Source organism: Pleurodeles waltl, chromosome 5 (assembly GCF_031143425.1).
Source record: "Pleurodeles waltl isolate 20211129_DDA chromosome 5, aPleWal1.hap1.20221129, whole genome shotgun sequence".
NCBI classification, from domain to species: Eukaryota; Metazoa; Chordata; class Amphibia; order Caudata; family Salamandridae; genus Pleurodeles; species Pleurodeles waltl.
Window position 1 is genome coordinate 1,866,683,797 of NC_090444.1, and position 24,780 is coordinate 1,866,708,576.

At 49.2% G+C, this 24,780-nt stretch overlaps 1 protein-coding gene across 4 annotated transcripts in view; it reads right to left on the reverse strand.

Annotated features, from left to right (window-relative positions):
- Positions 1-24,780, reverse strand: part of KLC4 (kinesin light chain 4) — a 364,418-nt gene that overhangs the window by 196,881 nt on the left and 142,757 nt on the right. For all 4 annotated transcript variants that reach the window (XM_069236408.1, XM_069236409.1, XM_069236411.1 and 1 more), the window contains exons 8-10: positions 22,088-22,261; positions 2,089-2,188; positions 1,249-1,301 (exon numbers count right to left, since the gene is read on the reverse strand). In XM_069236408.1, coding sequence (XP_069092509.1) covers positions 1,249-1,301; positions 2,089-2,188; positions 22,088-22,261 — 327 coding nt within the window. The remainder of the gene's footprint in view (positions 1-1,248; positions 1,302-2,088; positions 2,189-22,087; positions 22,262-24,780) is intronic.

A 24,780-nucleotide genomic window follows, 5' to 3' on the forward strand; every position in this document is an offset into this window, starting at 1 on the left:
TATGGGACTGACCTCTTCATCTGGAGTCGATGTTGCAAGAACCAGCATGAACTGTAGTGCCAGGCACGGAGTCTGTACTGGAGTTGGGAGTTGAACCTGAAGTGGGTTCAGGAGGCACATATGGTCGGAAGGTGGACCTGCCAGCCTCTGTGAACCCATGGGGCCAACATACATGCCTCAGGAGCCTGGTAGGGTGCTGAAGAGGAGTACAGCCTTATTGAACTCTTCCAACTCCTCAAAAGGTTGTGACAACACCGACTGACCCAGGAATTTGGGGTGCATCTGAATCAGCTATAGAGTCAGCTCTTCAAGAGGGAACAATGAGCGAGACCGTGGGGAATGTGTGTCCTTGTGACTTCTCAGACGGAGAGTGCCGAGGCTGGGACGAAACCCACTTGGACTTCTTGTGTTTCTTTTTGGATTTTGACTAGCCTGAAGACTTACACAACAACTACAACCCGTTATGTGACCAGATCTGCATCCTTGACTTCGAACAGGCGCAGCCCTTATGTTGACCAACGTCAGTGTTCAGAGGCGTAAAGCTTAGTTTCACGGTCCTAATTGCCTTCAGGTTCATCAGGGCACACACCTTACACAACCTGGAGTGATGGCACGACCTTAAACACAAGAGACAAACCTCTTGAGGACCTGTCGTATACAACAGTTTGCAACAGTCCCTACAGACTTTAAGTATGTAGTTTTAGGAGCAGACATATTCCTATGCACACTGTAAAGATAGGTTAAATGAAAAAAACGTGTTAACTGATGAGAAAAAGTTAGGAGGTAGTTCAAAAAAGAAAAGGAACTGATGTCAACATGCTCAGATGCGCCCTATATACGCCTCCAGTCGTCACTTCCGGGGTGGAGTGGAAACGACGCAGAGCGGGACAATGCCACCTACTAGACCACAGGGGCTATGCTGAAAAAAGTTCTGGATACAGTTCGGCGCTTGCGGACAGTCTAAAGGAGAGGAATCCAGGGTTAGAAGTATCCAGCTGAATGAGTTTCTATTTCACCTTTAAGAAACGATGCTTTCATGAGTGGAGATATGACTTTTAAGCATGAACTTTCTCTCCCTCCCACTTCTAATTGCTCATTTAGGGCCCGATGTAGCAAAGGTTTTTACCGATTGTGTGTCTATGGGAAAAAGTGTTCGTACATATGGCCCTTAGTGGCCAGAGCTGCCGTTCACCCCACTGTCGCTGAGAATCCGGAAGATGCTACTGGCAGCGTCCTCATAGGTCTTACCTTGCTCATCTCTTCCCGCTCCTCAGCATGCATCCATATGGGCTTGTGGTCATCTGCAGGTGGTTAAAGATAACAATAACGTCACTTACACCAAAAGACACAACGATCATTCACTGATTCAACGTGCAGAAGAAAAATTCAAAGGCCAGCTGTGAAAATCTTTTGTTTGCAACACTGTGTGCCGCAGGCTATGAAATTTCAGGCATCCCAGCAGAAGGGTTAAGGTGTAAACTTGGCATTTCTTGAATTAGACATTTTGTAAGGCATCAATGCCACATTCCTGACACCCTGAAAAGGCAGAGATATTGGCTAGAATGTGAAAAAAATACAAATGTTATGATATTAAGGTACAAGTAACACATGAGGACGAGAGAAGCAACTGATACTAAAGTGTAAACAGTGGACTCGGATAAAAGCAAAGAGACTGGAAAGAGGACACAAGCAAAGAGACAGAGCAGGAAGAATGAAAAAGACAAAGAATTCATGAAGGATTCTGGAAGCATGCTGGAATGACTAGACAACAGCTACTGTCCTGTTGCCACAGAGGTGATAAACAACCCACCCGCTAGTACTGGGATAAACAACGAAGCAGAGCAGAGTGGGTGGTGCAGTTCTTTTGCGCTAGGAGACATGCATGAGGTTCACCCGAAAGCAGTATCTATTCAAACATAACGTCTACAGAGCCCAACTCCTTGACGTGGGCACGAATCATGAGGTTCAGCTGAAAGCAGTATCTATTCAAACATATCGTCTACAGAGCTGAACTCCTTGATGTGGGCCCAAGTCAGGAGAGGAGACATGCATGAGGTTCACCTGAAAGCAGTATCTATTCAAACTTACCATCTACAGAGCCAAACTCCTTGACGTGGGCGCGAGTCAGGATCTCCTTGTACAGAGTTTCCGCTTCCTTGTATTTGGTTTGCTTCAGGTAGCAGGAGGCCTGCAAGTAATATAAAGGAAGGTCATCAGATCTCTTCTCAGTCCACCTCTAGTGCACAACCCTTAACACTTCTAAAACTAGCCTCAATCAGGTCTGAATACGCCTCTACATCAATTAGATGAAACTTCCACTGCCAGCAAAAGTTGAAAGTGTTACAGAGAAAAGTTATCTACCTGTAACAAATCTTTTGCATCTCAAACCAGTTTTAAAGTCACAAGCTGTTTGTGATTCCACCCTGTAGGGCTCAGCCTATGAAAACAAAATTGTTACTTACAGGTAGGAGCAGATTTAGAGCTTGAAGGATTTTCTGGACTCAACTGCTGTGCATTATTCCACTATCTAATGGCTGGGTCATTTCTCTTTTTGTTTATTTTGCTGCGGACATTGGCGAGTCGGCCATGTGATGTAATGACCTTGCCAGTATGATGTAGGCCCAGGAAGCGCCTTGGTGTGGTAGCCATCTTCAGAATCTTTTTTTCCCTTTGGTTCATCCACTTGTAGGTATGTCTTCCTCTTCTACGAGTACTCCTACATCCCTCGTTGAAATTCACCTCATTTTGGGGGCAAAGGATCACATGTGCATCCAGAAAAATCTTCAAACTGCAAAGCTACTCCTACAGGTAGATACCGGTTTTGTTTTGCAGTGTGAATCTTTTATGGATTCACAAGCTGTCCATTGATTTTGTCACGGTATGGTCACTAGGGAGGCTAGGTTGAAGAGAGAGTATTTACAACAGGTGCCCTAGTTCTTTTGTCCCACCTGTCCTTCCTTGTCACCTTGGATGGGAAGGTATTTATAAAAGATCACGTGGCCGCCATGCATTTCATTTATAGACACATTAGCAATGTAAGCAAGTGCTGCTCCCTTTTTTCTTGTTTTTTTGCTCAGTGCCACGCCTGCTGCTTGTTGCATGTGTGGATTGTCTGGGCTATCTATCTTACAATAGTCCCCTTGGCGACTGACAAACCCTTGTTTGTTGAGCAAAAGAAATGGGAAAGAAAAAAGTTTCCTTTCCCGACTGGTTTTGTTTCCTCTAGCTAATATATAACTTCTCTTCTGACATCCATGCCTACTTGTGATTTTGGTTGTTAGAAAAATGCAGCTTTGCTGATATTAAAGTGCAAAATCACCTTCGAGGGAAACTGAGGGTTTCTTCTCATTACCACTTTGTCTTTGTGAATTTGCAGATAAGGTTCTTGCTTCGTGAGTGTCTGCAGTTTACTAACATTTATAAAGACACAACGGTGATCAAGAAAGCCGTCTTGGGCATCAAGTATTCGAGCCCGCCGTTATGTTTGTGCTCAGATGGTGGTATCCTGAACTATGTCAGCAATAGAAAATCTATTGGGAGTCTTGTCGCCCACTTAAAGGAAGAGGATTGGTTGCCCTTCGGGTCTGCTCTTTCACTGCAAGCCCTGAAGAAGGAGCTCACCACTGCAGAACATGTGATGGCTTTGTTGGTGGATTTGAAAATGCACAGGAAAATGACAACACAAGATCACTTGACTGAACAGCACTGAAAGATCTTATGCCTCAGGACTGATGATTGCATATGAAGGACAATTTGTGTTTGGGTCACTTTTTATTTATGATTCTCTGTATTAATGTTTTTTTTATTCTGAATGCAAGTTTGTCTTTGAATATACTGATGTTGATAGAAATAGTTTGTATAAGCAATACAATTACGAAAAAACATTTTTCTTGAAACTCGTGAATGTAAACTGAGATTGTTTGAAATCCTACAACTCCTCGCAAATAATCACAGTTGTTTGTAATGTGTCAGTCAGTGGGTTGCAGTCAGCGCAGGGCGCTTTTTATCTATCTAACCTTAACTTACAAGACTTAATGTCAGCACCAGGTTTAGATTCTATGTTGGTGTAGGGGCTGATGTTGATGGTCCTATACTCTTCGATCCTTCCAGGTATCTCTTGATGACCAACATGTTGCACTCCTTCCCATGAAAAACCTTTCCTACGCCACTATGGCTGACAGATGGACCTTAAGTGAGGCGTAGGAAGTCTCCTCTAGTAGGTAAGTGAGGTTATTAACAACAGTAGCATCTTGTGTCCAGTTTTTCCAAGTCCAATCCTGTTACACCAGTGTGTTAACATGTTTCACTTTGAGTTGCAGAACGTCCTTGTGGGAGGCCTTCTGGCCTCCTTCAGCACCACTATACCCTGTAGAGGAAGCACCAAGTGACCAAACTCTAGGTCTTCCAAAGTGCCATGCTGCTAGGCTGAGAGTGGCAGGCTCCGGGTGTTCTACCTGGCTCCTGCATGCAAAAATACAGGCAGCAGCTCTTATTAATGGGACTAGAGTAGAGGCCCTGAGGGATATAGGTGCCAATGTCACTATGGTGACAGACAAACTGGTTTCCCCAGGACAATACTTGACTGGACAAACTTATCCAGTCACCAATGCTGACAATCAGACTAAAGTATATCCCATGGCTATGGTAACTTTGGAATGGGGAGGGGTCAATGGCCTGAAACAGGCGGTAGTCTCTTCTGCTATACCAGTAGAATGTCTGCTTGGAAATGACCTGGAGTCCTCAGCATGGGCTGAGGTAGAGCTCAAAACCCATGCAGCCATGCTGGGTATCCCTGAACTGGTGTGTGTCAAGACTAGGGCACAGTGCAGGGCTCAGGGTGGAAAAGAGGTGCTGGAGTCTGAAAAAAGGGCCCAACCCTCCAAGAGAAAAGGAAAGGAGACTGGGGAGCCAGCTTCAGCACAGAAAAAGAAACAGAACCTCTCTTCTCAAGAAGAAGTTCTATCCCCTGAGGGAACTGAGCCTATGGAGTTATAACCTTACCAGGTTGTGCTCTTAGGCCCAGGGGGACCCTCAAGGGAACAGCTGTGCAAGGGACAAGAACCTTGTCCCTCTCTTGAAGGCCTAGGGCAGCAAGCTGCTGAACAAGAACAAGGAAGTGTCAGTGGAACACACAGGGTCTATTGGAAAGATGGAGTCCTTTACACTGAGGCAAGAGATCCCAAACCTGGTGCCACTAGGAGAGTGGTAGTGCCTCAGGAGTTTAGGGAGTTCATTCTGACCATAGCCCATGACATTCCCCTTGCTGGGCATTTGGGACAAACCAAGATATGGGAGAGGTTAGTCAACCATTTCTATTGGCCCAATATGTCCCAGAAGGTAAATGAGTTGTGTGCCTCCTGTGCCACCTGTCAAGCCAGTGGTAAGACAGGTAGCCATCCAAAGGCTCCCCTCATTCCACTTCCAGTGGTGGGGGTCCCCTTTGAAAGACAGAGTGGATATAGTGGGCCCACATGAACCGCCCACAGCATCAGGGAATCAGTATATCCTAGAAGTAGTGGATCATGCTACTAGGTACCCTGAAGCAATTCCTCTTAGGTCCGCTACTGCCCCTGCAGTAGCCAAAGCATTCATTGGTATTTTTACCAGAGTGGGATTTCCTAAGGAGGTGGTTTCTGACAGCGGTACCAACTTCATGTCAGCTTACATGAAACATATGTGGAATGAGTGTGGGGTGACTTACAAATTCACCACACCATACCATCCACAAACCAATGGTCTTGTTGAGAGATTTAACAAGACATTGAAGGTCATGATCATGGGGCTCCCTGAAAAACTCAAAAGGAGATGGGAAGTCCTCTTGCCATGCCTGCTTTTCGCCTACAGAGAGGTGCCTCAGAAGGGAGTAGTGTTTTCCCTCTTTGAACTTCTGTTTGGCCATTCTGTTAGGGGACCACTAGCTCTTGTGAAAGAAGGCTGGGAGAGACCTCTCCATGAGCCTAAGCAAGATATAGTGGACTATGTACTAGGCCTACGTTGAAGGATGGCAGAGTACATGGAAAAGGCAAGTAAAAACCTTGAGGCCAGCCAACAACTCCAGAAGATGTGATATGACCAAAAGGCTGCTATGGCTGAGTTTCAGCCAGGGCAGAAAGTCTAGGTTCTGGAGCCTATGGCTCCCAGGGCACTTCAGGACAGATGAGGACCAGGAAGCTGAGAGTGAACCTCTCCCTGATCTCCTCTCCACTGAGCCTAAAGATGGCACAGTAGATGGAGTGATCTACGCAGACACCCCCTCTGGCCAACAGCAAGCTGACTGCAGGCAAGACCTCTAGCAGTTTGCTGAACATTTTTCCCTAACCCCTGGTCAGACGAACGACTTACTTACCTTCGGTAACGACTTTTCTGGTGGATACATTAGCTACCTGTGGATTCCTCACCTCATGAATACTCCCATGGCGCCAGCATTCGACGGAAATCTTCTTACTAGTCTCTGCACGTCGACGAGGACGTCACTGTCTCGCACGCGACGCCTTCTGACGTCATACAGGCAATAAGAGGTCCTCGACGACGTGCAGACGTCAGTACCAATCATTTTTTACGTGCATGAGAACAACCAGGCAATGCAATGAAAGAGCAAGGCAACATTCATTATATTGTAAAATACACCACATTGTATGAATAACTGTAAATCTTTTTATGTACATATATATATATATATATATATATATATATAAAACTCTCTCTTTTAAAATATATACACACACCAAGTATATACATAAAGATATATACACATATACACATATATATATATAAATATATTATATATACATCTATTGCACCCTCAAAGACCAAGAGGAGCGCACTCAAGGATTACTTGGCAAGACCATAAAGGCAACGGGGAGGCGGGTGGGACCGTGAGGAATCCACAGGTAGCTAATGTATCCACCAGAAAAGTCGTTACCGAAGGTAAGTAACTCGTTCTTCTGATGGATACAACTACCTGTGGATTCCTCACCTCATGAATAGAGTCCCAAAGCAGTACCACGCCCGGCGGTGGGTGCCTAAATGGTCAAACCAAGAAATCCTGCAGCACTGACCGTGCAAAATGGCCGTCCCTTCTAACCTCAGAATCTAAACAGTAATGTTTTGCAAAAGTGTGAAGGGACGACCAAGTTGCGGCCTTGCAGATGTCGACCACAGGAACACCTCTGGCTAAGGCCGAAGTGGCCGACTTAGCTCTGGTGGAATGAGCTCTAATGCCCTCAGGAGGATCCTTCTTTGCCAAAGAGTAACATATTTTAATGCAAAGAACAACCTACCTGGATAGTGTTCTCTTGTGGACTGCCTTTCCTCTCCTCTTGCCCACGTATCCAATAAACAGCTGATCCTCCAGCCTGAAATCCCTTGTTCTATCGATAAAGAAGCTCAACGCTCTCTTTGGGTCCAGACGGTGCAGTCTTTCTTCCTCTTTGGAAGGATGAGGCGGAGGATAGAACGTGGACAAAGTAATTGCCTGAGCCAAATGGAAGGGTGAAACAACCTTCGGGAGGAAAGCAGCCTTGGTCCTCAACACCACCTTATCCCCATAAAAAGTTGTATAAGGGGGTTTTACTGATAAGGCCTGCAACTCACTCACTCTCCTTGCTGATGTTATAGCTATCAGGAAGACTGTTTTTAAAACCAAATACCTCAAGGGGCAAGAATGCATAGGTTCAAAAGGGGACCCCATAAGGAAAGTCAGGACTAAGGACAAATCCCATTGCGGCATAACGAATGGCTTTGGAGGATATTGATTTAGAAGACCTTTCAAGAATCTGATAACAATAGGGGATTTAAATAAAGATGGTTGGTCTGGAAGACATATGAAGGCTGACAAGGCCGATAAATAACCTTTAATGGTAGCCACTGCACAACCTTTTTGCGCCAGAGATAGAGCAAAAGACAAAACGTCCGATAGATGAGCATGTAAGGGATCAATCTGCCTCTCTCCACACCACGCAACAAATTTAGACCACCTATTAGCGTAGATAGATTTAGTGGAGTGTCGCCTGGCCGCTAATATAACATCCACTACCTCAGGCGGGAGAGAGAAGGAACTCAGGTTGCTCCGTTCAATCTCCAGGCATGTAGGTGCAGACTCTGGAGGTTGGGGTGTAGAACCTGCCCCTGCGACTGTGAGAGGAGGTCTGCCCTGAAAGGGAGACGGAGCGGCGGGCACGTTGAGAGTTGGAGAAGGTCGGAGTACCACACCCTCCTTGGCCAATCCGGAGCTATTAAGATTACTAGAGCCCGGTCTTGGCGAATCTTCCTCAATACTCGAGGAATCAAGGGTATGGGAGGAAACGCGTAAAGCAACTGGCCGCACCAGGTCATTTGAAACGCGTCCCCCAACGCTTCCTGCATCGGATACTGAAGGCTGCAGAACAACGGACAATGCGCGTTCTCTCGAGTGGCGAACAGATCTACCCGAGGAAACCCCCACTTCTGGAAGATTAAACGGACTTGATCTGGATGGAGACGCCACTCGTGGTCTGCCGAGAAGTGGCGACTGAGACTGTCCGCACGCACGTTCAAAACTCCGGCCAGATGGTTTGCTATCAAGCAAATCCGATGGTCCTTTGCCCAGGACCATAGTCGAAGAGCTTCTCTGCAGAGAAGGTACGACCCCACTCCTCCCTGCTTGTTTATGTACCACATCGTGGTAGTATTGTCCGTTAGGACCTGTACCGACTGACCACGAAGGGAAGGGAGGAAGGCCTTGAGAGCCAGACGTACAGCCCGTAACTCTAACAGATTGATGTGAAAAATCTGTTCCTCTGGAGACCAAAGACCTTTGATCTCCAGATCCCCCAGATGAGCTCCCCACCCTAGAGTGGAAGCATCCGTTATGACTGTGGCCACTGGTGGCGACTGCTGGAACGGCTTTCCTTGTGAAAGATTGTTGCTTGCAATCCACCACTTCAAATCCACAGCAGCATCTCTGGAGATCTTGACAGTACCCTCTAGATCCCCTCTGTGTTGAGACCACTGCCTTCGGAGGCACCACTGAAGAGCCCTCATGTGCCAGCGAGCATGCGTGACCAACAGAATGCAGGAGGCAAAAAGACCGAGCAGACGAAGGACCTTGAGGACTGGAACTACCGCTCCATTTCGAAACATTGGAACCAAATCCTGAATATCTTGAATCCGCTGAGGCGGAGGAAAGGCCCGACCCAATGTTGTATCCAGTACTGCCCCTATGAACAGGAGGCGCTGAGAGGGCTCTAGGTGAGATTTGGGCTCGTTCACCGAAAAGCCCAGGTCGAACAACAACTGGGTTGTTGACTGCAGATGACGCAACACAAGCTCCGGGGACTTGGCTTTGATTAACCAATCGTCCAAGTAAGGGAATACTGCTATCCCCTTCCTTCTGAGCTCTGCCGCAACCAACGACATCACCTTCGTGAAGACTCGAGGTGCTGAAGTAAGACCAAACGGAAGGACCGCAAACTGGTAGTGTTGCGATCCCACCACAAACCGGAGATACTTCCTGTGTGACTTGAGTATCGGGATATGAAAGTAAGCATCCTGCAAGTCGACAGACACCATCCAGTCTTCCATGTTCAACGCCAAAAGCACCTGTGCTAGGGTCAGCATCTTGAACTTTTCCTGCTTGAGGAACCAATTCAAGATCCTCAGGTCCAGAATTGGTCTCAAACGACCATCCTTCTTGGGAATCAGGAAATACCTTGAGTAAACTCCTTGACCCCTTTCCTGCTCCGGGACCAACTCCACCGCGCCCTTTAAAAGGAGGACTTCTACCTCCTGTTCTAGCAACAGGAGGTGTTCTTGTGAACAATACGAAGGGCGGGGCGGGATGAGGGGCGGAAACTCCCGAAAGGGAAGGGTGTAGCCTTTTCCCACAACACTGAGAACCCAAGTGTCCGACGTAACAGTCTCCCATTTGGTGAGAAAATGCTGTAATCTTCCCCCTACAGGAGAGGAGTGAGTGGGAAATGGTGGAAGCCTAAGGCTGCTTCCCCTGCTGCACCCCGCCAGAGGATGAGGAAGAGGCAGAGTGCTGCTGAGAAGCTCCCCTGGTGCGGACCCTACCCCTCCCCCTAAAAGATCTATAGGGATGGGAAGAGGCAGGTTGCTGATATCTTCCCCGAAAGGAAGAGGAGGAAGAGCCACGCCCAAATCCACGAAACCTCCTGAAGAATCTGGAAGAGGCCGTGGAAGAAGGAGCTTGGAGTCCCAGCGACTTAGCCGTGGCCCTGCTCTCCTTAAACCGTTCCAAGGCCGAATCAGCCTTAGCCCCAAACAGTTTGTCCCCATCAAACGGGAGATCCAACAATGTGGACTGTACATCTGCCGAAAAGCCCGAGTTACGGAGCCAGGCCTGTCTCCTTTCCACCACAGTTGTGCCCATTGCTCTGGCTACCGAGTCGGTGGTATCCAGTCCCGTCTGGATAATTTGGGTCGCAGCAGCCTGGGCATCAGAGACAAGATCCAAAAGACCCTGGGGAAGCTCTGTAAACGAAGAGGAGATGTCATCCATCAGAGCATGAATATACCTCCCCAGGATACAGGTTGCATTGGTGGCTTTTAAAGCCAGACTGCAGGACGAAAAAATCTTCTTCGACTGCGCCTCCAGCTTTTTTGAATCTCTGTCCCCCGGCACCGTCGGAAAAGAACCAGGCGCTGACTTGGACGAACAGGAGGCCTGCACAACCAAGCTCTCCGGCGTAGGGTGCCTAGATAGGAAACCAGGATCAGTTGGAGCCGTCCGATACCTCCTGGCCACGGCTCTGTGAACTGCTGGGGAAGATGCCGGCTTCTTCCACACCTCTAAAACCGGATCCAGCAGAGCGTCATTAAAAGGTAATAGAGGCTCCGCCGCGGCTGAGGCCGGATGCAACACCTCTGTCAAAAGGTTTTGTTTCGCCTCCACCACCGGCAAAGGCAGGTCCAAAAAACTAGCTGCCTTCCGTACCACTGTATGAAAGGAAGCAGCTTCCTCGGTATATTCCCCCGGGGACGAAAGGTCCCACTCAGGGGAAGTGTCCAGCCCACTGGCCGACTCCAGTCCACGCAGCCCATCACCCGAGTCCTCTAGCTCTCCTTCCTCTAGGGCTCGTTGGTACTCCTGCTCCTCTAGTACCCGGAGAGCACGCCTCCTTGAATGCAGTCGTTGCTCAATCCGCGGAGTCGACAATACCTCCGCCGAAGTCGGAGATCGGCGCCGATCTTCCGAAGCCACCGACGCCGCATCCGGCGCCACAGGTAACTTCGGCGCCGACTGAAGAGCAGTTGAAACGGATGGACCCACCGGAGTCACAGGCCGAAATCTCGACGTCGACGGGATGGAAATCCCTGGGGCCAATCCCTCCGAAGCCACCGGAGCGGCCACCGGCGCCGAGCCCACGTTCCCAAACGGGAGAAAGGGCATAAAGGGTGCCGGCCGAAGAGGCGCAGGATCACCCAAAGAAAAGGCCAAAGGCCCAGCCGGAGCACCCCCTGGAGCCATCTGTTGGAAGATGGCATACATCGCATTCAAGAATGCGGAACTATCGGCTCCAGGGGTGGGAAAAGCCGGATACTGGGGTGCCTGACTCGGAGGCGACCCCGACGCCGGCCTCGGCGTCTGCGCCGGAGAAAACACTTGAGGCTCCAATACCTCAATCACCGACGCCTGTCCAGGCGAAGTTGGAGACGCCGGAGAGAGCAACGGCGTCGAAGGATGCGGCGTCACCGTGGGGCTGACCTCCCATGTCCTCCGGCGCCGATCCGGAGACCTGGAACGAGCCTCCCTTGAATGACGCCGAGATTCTCTACGGCGCCGGGAGTCTCGATGACGCCGATGTCTTGGAGAAGACTTTTTCTTGTGATGCTTCTCCTTTGACTTGGCCATAAACAGCTTTGCCTCGCGTTCTTTAAGGGCCTTCGGATTCATGTGCTGACATGAATCACAAGTCGAGACGTCGTGGTCGGAGCTCAAACACCAAAGGCAATCGGAATGAGGATCCGTCACCGACATCTTGCCTCCACACTCACGACAAGGCTTAAATCCAGACTTTCTCTGCGACATTATTTCCACAGAGAAAGAGTACGCAGCAAGATATACACTGTAACCGCAAGAGTAACAGTTGCTCCCTCGAAGATAACCGTTTCGAATGCACGGAAAAAAGGGAACTGACGTCTGCACGTCGTCGAGGACCTCTTATTGCCTGTATGACGTCAGACGGCGTCGCGTGCGAGACAGTGACGTCCTCGTCGACGTGCAGAGACTAGTAAGAAGATTTCCGTCGAATGCTGGCGCCATGGGAGTATTCATGAGGTGAGGAATCCACAGGTAGTTGTATCCATCAGAAACACCTGTGTACCCATAATGTGGACACAGGCGACAGCATGCCTGTCAAAAACAAAATCTTTCAGACAGTCTGACAAGGTTAAGGAAAGCATCAAAGTGGAAGTCCACAAGATGCTGGAGTTGGGAGTGATTGAGCACTCGGACAGTCCCTGGGCTAGCCCAGTGGTCTTGGTCCCCAAACCTCACACCAAAGATGGCAAGTGAGAGATGAGGTTCTGTGTGGACTACAGGGGGCTTAATTCTGTCACCAAGACAGATGCTCACCCCATTCCAAGGGCAGATGAGCTGATTGATAAATCGGGTGCTGCCAAATACCTAAGTACCTTTGACTTGACAGCAGGGTACTGGCAAATAAGAATGGCACCAGGAGCAAAAGAGAAAACAGCATTCTCTACACCTGATGGGCACTACCAGTTTACTGTGATGCTCTTTGGCTTAAAGAATGCCCCTGGCACCTTCTAAAGGTTGGTGAATCAAGTCCTTGCTGGCTTGGAGTCCTTTAGTGCAGCTTATCTTGATGATATTGCTATCTTTAGCTCCAGCTGGCAGGATCACCTGGGCCACCTGAAGAAGGTTTTGCAGGCCCTGCAAGCAGCAGGCCTCTCTATCAAGGCATCTAAATGTCAGATAGGGCAGGGTACTGTGGTTTACTTGGGACACCTTGTAGGTGGAGGCCAAGCTCAGCCACTCCAACCCAAGATCCAGACTATTCTGGACTGGGTAGCTCCAAAAACCCAGACTCAAGTCAGGGCATTCCTTGGCTTGACTGGTTACTATAAGAGGTTTGTGAATGATTATGGATCAATAGTGACCCCCCCCTCACAGAACTTACCTCCAAGAAAATGCCCAACAAAGTTAACTAGACCTTGGACTGTCAAAAGGCCTTTGACACCCTGAAGCAAGCAATGTGCACAGCACTAGTTTTGAAAGCTCCAGATTACTCTAAGCAGTTCATTGTGCAGACAGATGCATCTGAACATGGGATAGGAGCAGTCCTGTCCAAGACAAATGATGATGGCCTTGACCAGCCTGTTGCTTTCATTAGAGGGGGTTACTCCCCAGGGAGCAGCGTTGGAGTGCCATTGAGAGGGAGGCCTTTGCTGTGGTCTGGTCCCTGATGAAGTTGAGACCACACCTCTTTGGTACTCACTTCAAACTGACCACAGGCCTCTCAGATGGCTCATGCAAATGAAAGGTGAAAATCCAAAACTGTTGAGGTGGTCCATCTCCCTACAGGGAATGGACTTTATAGTGGAACACAGACCTGGGACTGCCCATGCCAATGCAGATGGCCTTTCCAGGTTCTTCCACTTAGAAAATGAAGACTCTCTTGGGAAAGTTTAGTCTCATCCTCTTTCGTTTGGGGGTAGGAGGGTGGTGGTTGTGTGAGGAAATGCCTCCTTGGCATGGTTACCCCCTAACTGTTTGCCTTTGCTGATGCTAAGTTATGATTTGAATGTGTGCTGAGGACTGCTAACCAGGCCCCAGCACCAGTGTTCTTTCCCTAAACTGTTCCTTTGTCTCCACAATTGGCACAACCCTGGCACTCAGGTAAGTCCCTTGTAACTGGTATCCCTGGTACCAAGGGCCCTGATGCCAGGGAGGGTCTCTAAGGGCTGCAGCATGTCTTATGCCACCCTGGGAACTCCTCACTCAACACATGCACACTGCCTCACAGCTTGTGTGTGCTGGTGGGGAGAAAATGGCTAAGTCGACATGGCACTCCCCTCAGGGTGCCATGCCAACCTCACCCTGCCTGTGGCATAGGTAAGTCACCCCTCTAGCAGGCCTTACAGCCCCAAGGCAGGGTGCACTACACCACAGGTGTGGGCATATGTGCATGAGCACTATGCCCCTACAGTGTCTAAGCAAAACCTTAGGCATTGTAAGTGCAGGGTAGCCATAAGAGTATATGGTCTGAGAGTTTGTCAAACACGAACTCCACAGTTCCACAATGGCTACACTGAAAACTGGGAAGTTTGGTATCAAACGTCTCAGCACAATAAATGCACACTGATGCCAGGTTGCAATTTATTGTAACATACACCCAGAGGGCATCTTAGAGATACCCCCTGACTATCTACCCGACTTCTAGTGTAGGCTGACCAGTTTCTGCCAGCATGCCACACACCAGACATGTTGCTGGCCACGTGGGGAGAGTGCCTTTGTCACTCTGTAGCCAGGAACAGAGCCTGTACTGGGTGGAGGTGCTTCTCACCTCCCCCTGCAGGAACTGTAACACCTGGCGGTGAGCCTCAAAGGCTCACCCCTTTTGTTACAGCGCCCCACGGCATCCCAGCTAGTGGAGATGCCCGCCCCACAGGCCACAGGCCACACTTTTGGCGGCAAGGCTGGAGAAGATAATGAGAAAAACAAGGAGGAGTCACCCACCAGTCACGCCAGCCCCTAAGGTGTCCTGAGCTGAGGTGACCCCTACCTTGAGAAATCCTCCATCTTGAGTTTGGAGGATTCCCCCAACAGGATTAGGGATGTGCCCCCTCCCCACAGGGAGGAGGCACAAAAAGGGTGTAGCCACCCTCAAGGACAGTAGCCATTGGCTACTGCCCTCCCAGACCTAAACACACCCCTAAGTTCAGTATTTATGGGCTCCCCAGAACCCAAGAAATCAGATTCCTGCAACCTGAAGAAAGAAGAAGGACTGCTGACCTACAAGCCTGCAGAGAAGGAGGAAGACGACAACTGCTTTGGCCCCAGCCCTACCGGCCTGTCTCCAACTTCGAAAACCTGCTCCAGCGACTCATCCGACAGGGACCAGCGACCTCTGAAGCCTCAGAGGACTGCCCTGGACTACAAGACCAAGAAACTCCAGTGAACAGCGGCCCTGTTCAAAACCTGCTACTTCTTTGCAACAAAGAAGCAACTTCCAAAGACTTCAAGTTTCCCACCGGAAGCGTGAGACTTCTCACTCTGCACCCAATGCCCCCGGCTCAACCAGCAGAAAACTAACACCTCAAGGAGGACTCCCCGGCGACTGTGAGCCCGTGAGTAACCAGAGAAGACCCCCCTGAGCCCTCACAGCGACGCCTGCAGAGAGAATCCAGAGGCTCCCCTTGATCGTGACTGCCTGTAACAAGGGACCCGATGACTGGAACCAACACTGCACCCGCAGCCCCCAGGACCTGAAGAAACCGAACTTCAACGCAGGAGTGACCCCCAGGCGACCCTCTGCCTTGCCCAGGTGGTGGCTGTCCCGAGAAGCCCCCCCTGTGCCTGCCTGCACCGCTAGAGTGACCCCCGGATCCCTCCATTGAAACCTATACAAAACCAGACACCTTCTTTGCACACTGCACCCGGCCGCCCCTGTGCCGCTGAGGGTGTGTTTATTGTGCCTACTTGTGTCCTCCCCCAGTGCCCTACAAAACCCCCCTGGTCTGCCCCCCAATGACACAGGTACTTACCTGCTGGCAGACTGGAACCAGAGCACCCCTGTTCTCCATAGGCGCTTATGTGTTTTGGCCACCTCTTTGACCTCTGCACCTGACTGGCCCTGAGCTGCTGGTGTGGTAACTTTGGGGTTGCCTTGAACCCCCAACAGTGGGCTGCCTATGCCCCAGGACTGAGACTTGTAAGTGTTTTACTTACCTCCTAATCTAACCTTTACTTACCTCCCCCCTGTTGATTTGTGCACTAAGTGTCCACTTTGAAAATAGCTTATTGCCATTTTTACAAGGACTGTACATTCAAAGTTCCTAAAGTATCTAAGTGAAGTACCTTTCATTTAAAGTATTACTTGTAAATCTGGAACCTGTGGTTCTTTAAATAAACTAAGAAAATATATTTTTCTATACAAAAACCTATTGGCCTGTGTGTGTACAACAAATGCTTAACACTACCCTCTGATAAGCCTACTGCTCGACCACACTACCACAAAATAGAGCATTAGAATTATCTACTTTTGCCACTATCTTACCTCTAAGAGGAACCCTTGGACTCTGTGCACACTATTTCTTACTTTGAAATAGTAAATACAGAGCCAACTTCCTATAATAACGCTTCGCGAAAGTATGGAGAGAAGCCCAAGTTGCTGCTTTGCAAATATCCACTACAGGAACACCTCTAGCCAAAGCGGCAGACTTAGCCCTGGTGGAATGAGCTCTAATCCCCTCAGGAGCAACCTTCTTTGCCAATGAATAACAGATCTTAATGCAAAGAATTACCCACCTGGATACGGTTCTTTTATGGACAGCTCTGCCTTTCATCTTGCCCACATATCCAACGAAGAGTTGGTCATCCAAATGAAAGTCCTTTGTTTTCTCAACAAAGAAACGGAGAGCCCTTCTCAGGTCTAAGCGATGGAGTCTTTCTTCCTCTTTTGAAGGGTGAAGAGGATGATAGAAGGATGAAAGAGTAATAGACTGCCCCCTATGGAAGGAGTGACATCCTTAGGAAGGAAAGCCGCCCTGGTTCTCAGCAACACTTTGTCAGCATAGAATGACGTAAAGGGAGGTTTAACACTAAGGGCCTGAAGCTCACTCACGCCTAGCAGACGTAACAGCAACAAGGAAAATTGTCTTTAAGACCAACAACCTTAAAGAACAAGAATGCATAGGTTCAAACGGTGAACCCATTAAAAAAGTCAAAACCAGATTTGAATCCCACTGAGGCATGAGAAATGGAGTGGGAGGAAATGTATTAGTCAGGCCTCTCAAGAACCTAACAACTATAGGTGATTTAAACAAGGAAAGATGATCAGGAAGGCACCGAGAGGCAGACAGCGCTGATAAATAGCCCTTGACAGTCGCAACTTCACAACCCTTCTGTGCTAAAGTAAAGGCAAACAACAGAACATCAGACAAATGGACTTTCAAGGGATCAATTGGTCTCTCTCCACACCAAGTCACAAATTTCGCCCATCTGCCGGCATAAACCGTCTTAGTGGAGTGTCCCTGGCCGATAAGATAACATCCACCACTTCTGGTGGGACAGAAAAGGAACTCAGATTGCCCCGTTCAATCTCCAGGCATGTAGGTGCAGGCTCTGGAGGTGGGGGTGTAGAACCTGCCCCTGCGACTGCGAGAGGAGGTCTGCACTGAGAGGGAGACGGAACGGAGGGCGCAGTGAGAGTTGGAGAAGGTCTGGGTACCACACCCTTCTCAACCAATCCAGAGCTATTAAAATGACTTGAGCCCGATCTTGGCGAATCTTCCTCAGAACCCGAGGAATCAAGGGTATGTGGGAAAACGTGTAAAGTAACTGCCCGCACCAAGACATCTGAAACGCGTCCCCCAAAGCTCCTTGCACCGGATATTGGAGGCTGCATAACGACGGGCAGTGTGCGTTGTCCCGAGTGGCAAACAGGTCTATCTGCGGAAAACCCCACCCCCTGAATATGTGAATAACCAGATCCAGATGGAGACGCCACTCGTAATCGGCCGAGAAATGCTGACAGACCGTCCGCACGTACGTTGAAAACTCCAGCCAGATGGGTTGCTACTATGCAAATCCGATGGTCCTGTGCCCAGGACCAGAGCCACAGAGCCTCTCTGCAGAGAAGGTAGACCCTGCTCCTCCCGGCTTGTTGATGTACCACATTGTGGTAGTGTTGTCTGTCAAGACCTGAACTGACTGACCGCGAAGGGACGGAAGGAAGGCCTTGAGAGCCACACGTATCGCCTGCAATTCTAACAGATTGATGTGAAAAGTCTGTTCCACTGGAGACCAAAGACCTTTGATCTCCAGGTCCCCAAGATGAGCACCCCACCCTAGAGTGGAAGCATCCATTATGACTGAGGCCCCTGGAGGTGGTAAAGCAAGCGGCCTTCCTTGGGAAAGGTTGCCGTCCACAGCCCACCATTGTAGGTCCGTTGCAGCGTCTCTGGAGATCGTTATCAACTCTTCGAGATCCCCTTTGTGTTGAAACCACTGCTTGCGGAGGCACCATTGGAGAGCCCTCTTCTGCCAACGTGCATGAGTGACCAACAGAATGCAAGAAGCAAACAGACCAAGCAGACGTAGGACCTTGAGGGCTGGAACAACCGCTCCTTTTTAAAACATTAGAATCAACGACTGAATGTCCTGGATCCACTGAGGCAGAGGATAGGCCCAATTCAATGTTGTATCCAGTACTGACCCTATGAACAGGAGGCGTTGAGAGGGCTCTAGGTGAGACTTGGGCACGTTCACCGTAAAGCCCAGACTGGACAACAACTGAGTGGTCATTTGGAGGTGACGGGGCACAAGCTCCAGAGAATCTGCTTTGATCAGCCAATCGTACAGGTAAGGGAATACCAATATCCCCTTCCTTCTGAGATTTGCTGCAACCGCCGCCATGACCTTCGTAAAGACTCGAGGTGCAGAAGTAAGACCAAGAGCAAAGTGCGCAAACTGGTGGTGCTGCGACCCCACCACAAACCGGAGATACTTCCTGTGCGACTTGAGACTAGAGATATGAAGGTAAGCATCCTACAAGTCTACAGAAACCATCCAATCCTCTTTGTTCAATGTCAGAAGCACCTGCGCTAGGGTCAACATCTTGAATTTCTCCTGTTTGAGGAACCAAATCAAAATCCTCAGATCCAGGATAGGCCTCAATCGACCATCCTTCTTGGGAATCAGGAAATATCTTGATTAGCACCCCTGTCCTGCTCTGGAACCAACTCCACTGCCCCTTTTGATAAAAGGACTGGAACCTCCTGCTGAAGCAACAGGAGATGATCCTCTGAACAAAAGGAAGGACGGAGAGGGATGGGAGGAGTAAACTCCCTAAAGGGACGGGCATACCCTTTCCCCACAATATTCAGTACCCAGCAGTCCGATGTGACTAACGCCCACTGGTGGAGAAAATGAAATAACCTTTCCCCTACCGGAGAAGCATGACTTTAAATGGATGGAAAACTAGGGCTGCTTTCCTTGCTGTGCTCCCCAGAGGAAGAAGATGAGGCAGGGTGCTGGGTGGCTCCTCGCATCCGAACCCTCCCCCACCCTCTAAAGGACCTATATGGAAGGTTGGCAGACTGTTGAGGTGTGGATTGAGGTCTTCCACGATAAGCGGCTCCACGGCAAAACCCCCTAAACCTCCGAAAGGACCTGAAAAGAGTAGATGTGGAAGCTTGCAGTCCCAAAGACTTCTCCGTGGCCCTACTCTCTTTAAAGCGATCTAAGACAGAGTCCGCTTTGGCGCCAAACAACTTTTCTCAGTCGAAAGGAAGGTCTAATAAAGTTTCCTGGACATCTGTTGAAAACCCAGAAGACCTTAGCCACACATGTCTCCTGGTGGTGACTGAAGTACCCATCACCCTGGCCACTGAGTCTGTAGTATCCAGACTGGATGATATGTTTGGCCGCAGCTTGACCAAAAGGAGCTCATTGAACTGCCCCTGCATATCCTGCGGCAAGTAGGCACTACAGCTCTAGCCGTGTACATCAGGGCATGCACCTATCTACCCAACACACAGGTAGCATGGACAGAATTTAGGGCCATACTGCAGGATGAGAAAGTCTTCTTAGCCGTATGCTCCATCCTCTTGGACTCCCTGTCCGATGGAGTAACAGGAAAGGAGCCGGGTGCAGAACGAGTCGAACAAGAAGCCTGGACCACCAAGCTCTCTGGAGTCTGATGCGGTGACAAAAACCCTGGATCCCCCGGAGCAACCCTGTACCTTCTTGCAACAGTTCTGGACACAGCTGGTGATGTAACATGCTTTCTCCAGACCTCCAAAATAGGCTCTGTAAGAGCATCATTGAATGGGAGCAAGGGCTCCGCTTAAGTAGAAGAAGGACATAAGAATTCAGTCAAAATAGTAGTTTTAACCTCAGCAGCTGGCAATGGAAGGTCCAAAAAATCTGCAGCTAACAGAATGGAAGGAAGCCGCCTCTTCTGTAAACTCCCCTGGGCATGAAAGATCCCACGCAGGGGAAGTGTCCAGCCCACTAGCTAGAGAGGCTCTGTGGCTCTGGTCCTGGGCACAGGACCATCGGATTTGCATAGTGTAGGCCCTGAAATTCTCCCAAGGGCTCAGCAATCTCTCCTTCCTCTAACAGCTGTCTCTGGTACTCTTGCTCCTCCAAGAGCCTCAGTGCTCTCCAACGACACCGGCTTCAAAACTGATGGGCGCGGACCAGGAGAAGAAGGAGATGCACTTCGTCCCGACCGGGATCCATCTGGTGCCGGAGTTGACTCCATCGGCACCGTTGACAAACAAGGCGCAGTCATCTGCACCGTCTGCCTATGAGGCGATGTCATCGGTGCCGGAGGCCTATGAGGCGATGTCATCGGTGCCGAACCAGCCTTCTCAGCCTGATACAAAGGCACAAACGGATCCGACTTGTTTGGAGCTGGAGAGCCCAAGTTGAATGCCAGTGGACCCGTGGGACCAGCCGGTGCACCAGCAGGAGCCATAGCCTTATTCAACATACTGAACATGGCATTCAAAAATACCGGCAGATCCGCTCCCGGAGTCGGGAAGGCAGGAAACCTTGGCTCTTCATGTGGTACCTGGGTCGGATCCGGAACCGTGTGCCAGACTCTTGAACCCCAGGCGAAAAGCGAGAACTCGCTGGGGATTCAACCACCTTGATGAGCAATGGCACCGACAAAGCCGGAGGACTTTGAGGCTGGGGAGTTACAGTGGGGCTAACCTCCCACGCCATATGACGCCGTCTGGATGGAGAGCGAGATCGAGACCGGCCTCTAGACAAACGACGCTGAGAGTCGTGTCAGCGCCGCTTCTTATGTGACTTATGGGATGAGGAGTCTCTAGTCTTAGACCTCTGATGACTTCTGTGTCCTTTCTTCACCTTAGCTGAAAAGAGTTTAGCCTCTCTTTCCTTCAGTGCTTTCGGATTCATCCTTTGGCAGGACACGCACTCTCCTACATCGTGGTCCAAACAGACACCAGAAGCAATCCTCGTGAGGATCCGTGACAGACATATGACTCCCGCACTCACAACAAGGTTTAAACCCTGACTTTTTAGGAGGAGACATTGTAACAGAGTACAATAAGACACCTTTGAAACAGTAGCTTCTCGAGAGCTAGGAGAAAACCATTAGCGTCAAAGGCACGGAAAAAAGGGAACTGACGTCAGCACGCCGGCGAGGACTTCTTATTGCCACGATGACGTCAGACAGTCGCGTGCAGAGTCATGCAATTGTGACATCGACGTGAAGAGCTGGGAAGAAAATTTTCAGTTGAATGCTGGTGCATTGTGGGAATCCATAAGATGAGGAATCCACAGGTAGTTGCATCCATCAGAAATCACTAGTATCTTCATCTGACTTCACTGAATAATAAATGTTACTATTGGTTCCCTCCATGGTCCAAATGCCATTTTATAAAGTGACGCACACAACTATTGTGAATTTATTGCACTTGGGCCAATTTTTCAGCCCAAAGCTTGGGATATTCACAATTTGTTTAAAACAAGTCTTTGATAAGATGATCCCACTCCCTTGTACACTGGTCTTTACATATGCTAACATTTTAGTTGCAAACACTAGCTTAATCCTGGGAAATTCACAATTTCATAAACCATGAATCACCAACACATTAGCTCATATTGTCTATTATTTCAACTGACCAACACGTCACTCATTTCTCACAAAAGGCTTGGGTCCCTTCTCTAGTGGGAGTAACCTGTGTGGTTGGGTCCTATTCTGCAGAACGAAGCACCATTTTTGTACAGCAGCCTTCATTTTCCCTGTATGATTTCATGTTCTTTTCCAGGAGTGACACACATTTCGGCATCCTTGCAGCCCAAGGATTCTTTGCAGTGCACAGATTCATGTCATTGATGCAGCCCGTGGCTCATACATACCAGGTTGTTTTTGGTCTTGGCAACGTTAGCGTCGTCGGGTCCCAGGCGGGATTCGTAGATCTCCAGGGCTCGGCAGTAGTAATATTCCACCTCCTCATACTTGCCCTGGTTTTGGCATAGAAGTGCAAGATTGTTCAACTGCTTTGCCACATCGGGGTGGTCCTTGCCCAAAACCTGTAGGTAAAAAGATGCCAATCTTCAGTAACAGGCTAGCGTCAGCGAAAGAATGTAAGAGAAGAGACAATGGGCTCACCAGTTAGAGAGTGAGATGCATACCAGATTTAAACAACTGGCATGCACCAGAAGACCAACATACATGACTGATGGGGAGCACAACAACTAGGGGTGAAGTACTTGAAGATATACACAGCATACAGAAAAGAGTTTACAAAAACTCAAGAGTGAAGGATGCACACCATTAACAAATAATCAAGGACACTGAGATGAAGTAGTTGCAGTGATTCAAATTTGGATTTCCATGAACTCAATATTCAGGTCTAAATAAAACTAGAAACGTACCCTCATGAGAAGAATGTATGGGGGAGAAGGGGAGAGACATTGCTAGTGCCTCACACATCAGTTAGGAGTGTGAGCAGAAGCAAAACTGTTTCTACAAAAAGCCACATGCAGGCATTTGCAGGCCATAATCAGGTCATTACAGATTAATTCCTGTCTGTGACAACTTATCCCAAACTTGTAACAGCTCTGCGTTAGTCCCTAATAAATGCTGTTTAATAAACAAGTTACTTCCTTTGGGTAATGTTCTTTCTCGTGGATACTCTATCTAACCGTAGACTTCTCACCTTGTGAATATCACCAGGCTGGATACCGAACCCTTTTCAGAATTGCCACTTTGTGCTGGCGCCGGGCGCCGGGCAGCTGCACTCCGTCCCAAAGTGCCAACTGGAGCCATATATAGGCATCGCCCACGCACGCAACAGTCAATTTACTTCTGAACATTGCCCGTGCCATTAAGTGCGGATCATATTATTAATCAGAGGTGGGAGGGGAGCCAGGAATCGGCATTTAGATAGACTATCCACCAGAAAGAGCCTTACCCAAGAAACCCAACTTTTTCTTCTGACGGGTACTGGTAACTGCAGATTCCTCACCTTGTAAAATGTACCGCAGCCGTACCTCCCAAGACTTAAGGCCTGTGAAATGGCTCAGATCAACATTACAAAACGTTTCAGGGGAAACAAATGTTCCAAGCCTTCAAGGAAATGCATTGCAATGGTTGAGTTGAAGAGAGATGGTTGGTCTGGCAACCGCAAGCAAGCTGACAGGTCTGATAAATAACCTTTAACAACTTTTAACAATGCCCACAACAAGTCCTTCCTGGGCTAAAGACAAAGTGTAGTACATCAGACTATACGGCATGTAGTGGTCCGTATCACAAGCACGTGTCCCAGCATTCTGCATAAACTGATTTAGTGGAAGGATGCCTGGCTGCCATGATAACACCCACAACCTCTGGAGGTAGATGAAGAGTAGTCAACGTCTGCCACTCAGTCTCCACAAATGGAGGCTGCAAGACCCTGCCCTTCACTGCTGCAGAAGATCCTCCCGAAGTGGCAGCTTGATTGGAGGACAGATGCTCCTGGCCGGTCATTCCTGATCCTCTTCTTCAGAACACATGGCAGAAGAGGCAGCTAGAAGAGCTGTGCTCCGCTCTAGCTGAAATTGATCTCCGAGAGCGAGCTTTCTGGGCAATTCTAAATAAGAGACTGCATGTTTTTAGCAACTGCAAAGAGATCTCGCTACGAATCTCCACAATGAGGGAAGACACCCTGCGCTTCCTCCGGATGTTGTTACCAGCTGTGATCTGTTCGGTGTCACCAGCTGGATTAGTCCGTTCGGGTGTTTAAAGATCAGCCCAGGTGGGTCACAATCAGGGAAATGACCCAACAGTTCAACCAGTACCAGAGACGGGGAGCTCCTGGCACAGGACCCAGGACCTCACACCAACCTGCTTGTTCCAGTACCACATGGAGGTGGTGTCCGCGACAACCTGCACCACCCAATCCATGATCGAAGACAGGAAGGTTCCCAACCCCAAGTGAATCACCTGCACCTCCAGCAAACTGACATAGGCAGGTCTCCACCAGAGACCAGAGTCCTTTCCCAGACGATCTCCCCAACCAGTAATGACGTATCTGTCAACCATGTAACCTCTGGGTGGGGCAGGAGGCGAGGTGCTTTACAAGCAGGACGCCGAAGGCCTTGAACCTCTAGAGCAGCAGAGTCATCCTCACTGTGAGATCCAGGACGAAAGCTCAAACATCAGGATCACAGCACAAATATCATTAGCTGTAGGCTCTGCGGTGAAGGTACAGAAATGCACCATCTCCAGAAAGGCTTAGATGAAAGGAGGCGTTTGCATAAGAGTCAGTTGTGACTTAGGCACGCTGATAGGCACGCAGTGGGTCCCTACTGCCTTTCAGCAGCCCGTAACTGTGGTAGAGGGCAGACTGGACACCAACCGCGAAAGTGAGCTGTAACCATAACCATCACTTTCGTGAACACCCAGGGGGCACTGCTTCGGCCAAAGGAAGGAGAGCAAACTGAAAATGCTCCTTGGCCCATTCTGAACAGCAGTTAACGCCTGTGGGCCTGCAGGACAAGGCTGTGAAAATAAGAGTCCTGCCTGTGCAACACTACCATCCAGTTTCCAGGGTTGCGAGCAGACAAGC